This window comes from Urocitellus parryii, chromosome 8 (assembly GCF_045843805.1).
Source record: "Urocitellus parryii isolate mUroPar1 chromosome 8, mUroPar1.hap1, whole genome shotgun sequence".
NCBI lineage: Eukaryota > Metazoa > Chordata > Mammalia > Rodentia > Sciuridae > Urocitellus > Urocitellus parryii.
In genome coordinates this window covers 2086318-2089106 of record NC_135538.1, presented here as the reverse complement: position 1 = coordinate 2089106, position 2789 = coordinate 2086318, and the positions used below count along the sequence as shown (strand labels likewise).

The 2789-nt window shown below is 56.9% G+C and overlaps 1 protein-coding gene across 1 annotated transcript; it reads left to right on the top strand.

Annotated features, from left to right (window-relative positions):
• The first annotated feature begins 229 nt into the window (after positions 1-229).
• Positions 230-1419, top strand: Ccr6 (C-C motif chemokine receptor 6). The gene is made up of 2 exons (XM_026379550.2): positions 230-248; positions 325-1419. Exons 1-2 carry the CDS (start codon positions 240-242, stop codon positions 1417-1419), a joined length of 1104 nt encoding a protein of 367 aa, XP_026235335.1. The 5' UTR covers positions 230-239.
• Positions 1420-2789: the final 1370 nt, after the last annotated feature.

Sequence of the window (2789 nt, the reverse complement as noted above, 5' to 3'; positions counted from 1 at the left end):
TGGGGACCGGCTCCGAGTGGGCACTGTTAGGTACAACAGTGCGCCGGGCCGGGTTCCAGGGGAGGGAGGCCTGCCCTTGGACGGCTGGCTCCAGAACCCCACTGTACCTGCCGTGCCTTTTGCCTCCCTAGTTCACCTCTGCTCTCCTGTTGCCCTGCTGGTAGCCGGCTCTGCTGAGCGTCCACTTCCCTTCCTACACCAGGCCTGTGTCTTCTGTCTTGATCAAGAAGGCCACCACAATGGGAGAGGTGAGAGTCCGTTTTATTTCGGGCAGGGGGCATGATTTTGGAACTGGTGCTACAGCTGTCTCTGTTCACCTGGCAGGAGCTGATGAACTCCACCGACAGTTACTACCCAACTGACGACTACCCTGAGCCGCTGGAGGACCCCGGAGCCTTGCTGTGCTCCCTGCAGGAGGTCCGGCAGTTCTCCAGGGTCTTCGTGCCAGTTGCTTACTCCTTGATCTGCGTCTTTGGCCTGCTGGGCAATACTCTGGTGGTGCTCACCTTTGCCTTTTATAAGAAGGCCAAATCCATGACGGACGTCTATCTCCTGAACATGGCCATCGCAGACATTCTCTTTGTCCTCACTCTTCCCTTCTGGGCCGTCACTCATGCTACCGACACGTGGATGTTCAGTAACGCCGTGTGCAAACTGATGAAAGGCATCTACGCGGTCAACTTTAACTGCGGGATGCTGCTCCTGGCCTGCATCAGCCTGGACCGGTACATCGCCATCGTCCAGGCGACCAAGTCCTTCCGGCTCCGCTCCAGGACGCTGGCGCACAGTAAAATCATCTGCTTGGCTGTGTGGGTGGTGTCACTCATCATCTCCAGCTCGACCTTCACCTTCAATCAGAAGTACAGCGTGCAGGGCAGGGACGTCTGTGAGCCCAGGTACCAGGCCGTCTCAGAGCCGCTCACGTGGAAGCTGCTGGTGCTGGGGCTCCAGCTGCTGTTCGGCTTCTTGGTCCCCCTGGTGTTCATGGTGCCCTGCTACCTGCTCATCGCCCGGACCTTGGTCCAGGCTCAGAACTCGAAGCGGCACAGGGCCATCCGCGTCATCATCGCCGTGGTCCTGGTCTTCCTGGCTTGCCAGGTCCCCCATAACATGGTACTCCTTGTGACCGCTGCCCAGATGGGCAGGGCAGGCCGGACTTGCCATGGCCAGAAGGTCATGGGCTATGCTAACAACGTCACGGAGGTGCTGGCCTTCCTGCACTGCTGCCTCAACCCGGTGCTGTACGCGTTTGTGGGCCAGAAGTTCAGGAACTACTTCCTGAAGATCATGAAGGACATGTGGTGTGTGAGGAGGCCGAAGGCTGCAGGCTCCTCCTGCGCCCGGATGTACTCCGAGACCTTCGCTTCCCGGCAGACCAGCGAGACCGCCGACGACAACGGGTCCTCCTTCACCATGTGACCCATGGCGAACTCGCCGAGAGATGTGAAGAGAGAGATCCACGGCCCAAAGCACGGCGGTGAGCGAACTGACCCGAATCGGGCCGGGCCGGGCTCCGCGCTCCTGGCCCTGGCCCTGTGCCCCCAGCGCTTCCCTCTGCCTGGGCGGGGGACTCTGCAGCAGCTTTCCCCAAGTGCTTGACAAGGAAGGACGGCAGCTCTGGGTCTCACGGCGCTGGGGTTCCACCAAACAGGCCTTGGAAACGTGGAAGTGACTTGTCTGCAAATATGAAGGTTTTCAGAGACTCTCCTGGAGCGGCCGTGGATCCCAGCCCCTCCTGTGGTGGCACAGAGGACCACGAGTTTGAAGAAGCCAGCAGAGCCCCTGCAACCCGTGTCAGGTGGACGCTGAACATCTCCTTACCCAGATGCTCTCTGTTGCTAATTGTCAGTAGCAAACATTCCATTTCCCTCTGAACCACTCAGGAAATGCCAGGGGTCAAAAGGTGGAAGAAAGACAGACCCAAGTGTTCATAAACTGGAACAGCCGTGGGGAAAGACGGAGGCTGACTGTCACTGGGTCACAGTGTCACAGGCAGGAGCACGTCAGCTCACTCTTGCTCCCCTCGATGCTGTTCTCTATGATAAACTTTTTTTTTCAACTGAATTCCAAAAATACAAACACATATGAGAAAAGTACTGACATGAACTGCAAAACTCCTGACATGTTTACTTCTGACACACCCAGTGTCTGAGATGGTATGCGGTTCTTATAAGCTTTAACTGCGTCTCTCTATAAACTGTAAAATACTGCCTTAAGATTCATCAAAGTCTGTATTTCAGTTGTCTTTTTGGCTTTGCAAAATAAAGCTGCTTTAGTGAAGTAGGACTTCTTTCAGCTTCTGTGTTCAGCCCAAGGAACCCTCTGCCCAGAGAGTGAGGTATTCAGGGCCACCATGTCCTTCAAAGTCACCACCAGTGTGCTGATACAGTCTGCAAAGACCAGCCTGGTGGTGGACGATGGGCCCAGAGACGTCTCATTTGTCCAGTGTGGCTGGACATGTGCTCTTCGGGTGGTTCCCGTTTTCAGATGGATGAAGGCGAGTCTCGAGCGACAGACGCCCCTGAGCAGGTCAGCCCCATGCCTGCTCCTAAAGGGCGCTGCCAGGTGGCGGTGTCCTCCTGCTGTGCTGGCATCAGACCAGGCAGGTGGTCCCTGCGTGAGACCCCCCCCCCCCAGGCCACATAGCTCACGTTCTTAAGGCCCTGTCTCCACACAGAGTCCCTCTGTGAGATCCTGGGGCTCGGCTACCCACGTAAGAAAGGGGGCCAGGATTCAGCCCGCACCATTCGACTTGCCTCATTTCAAACACCCGAGAATTCCTTCCTAGG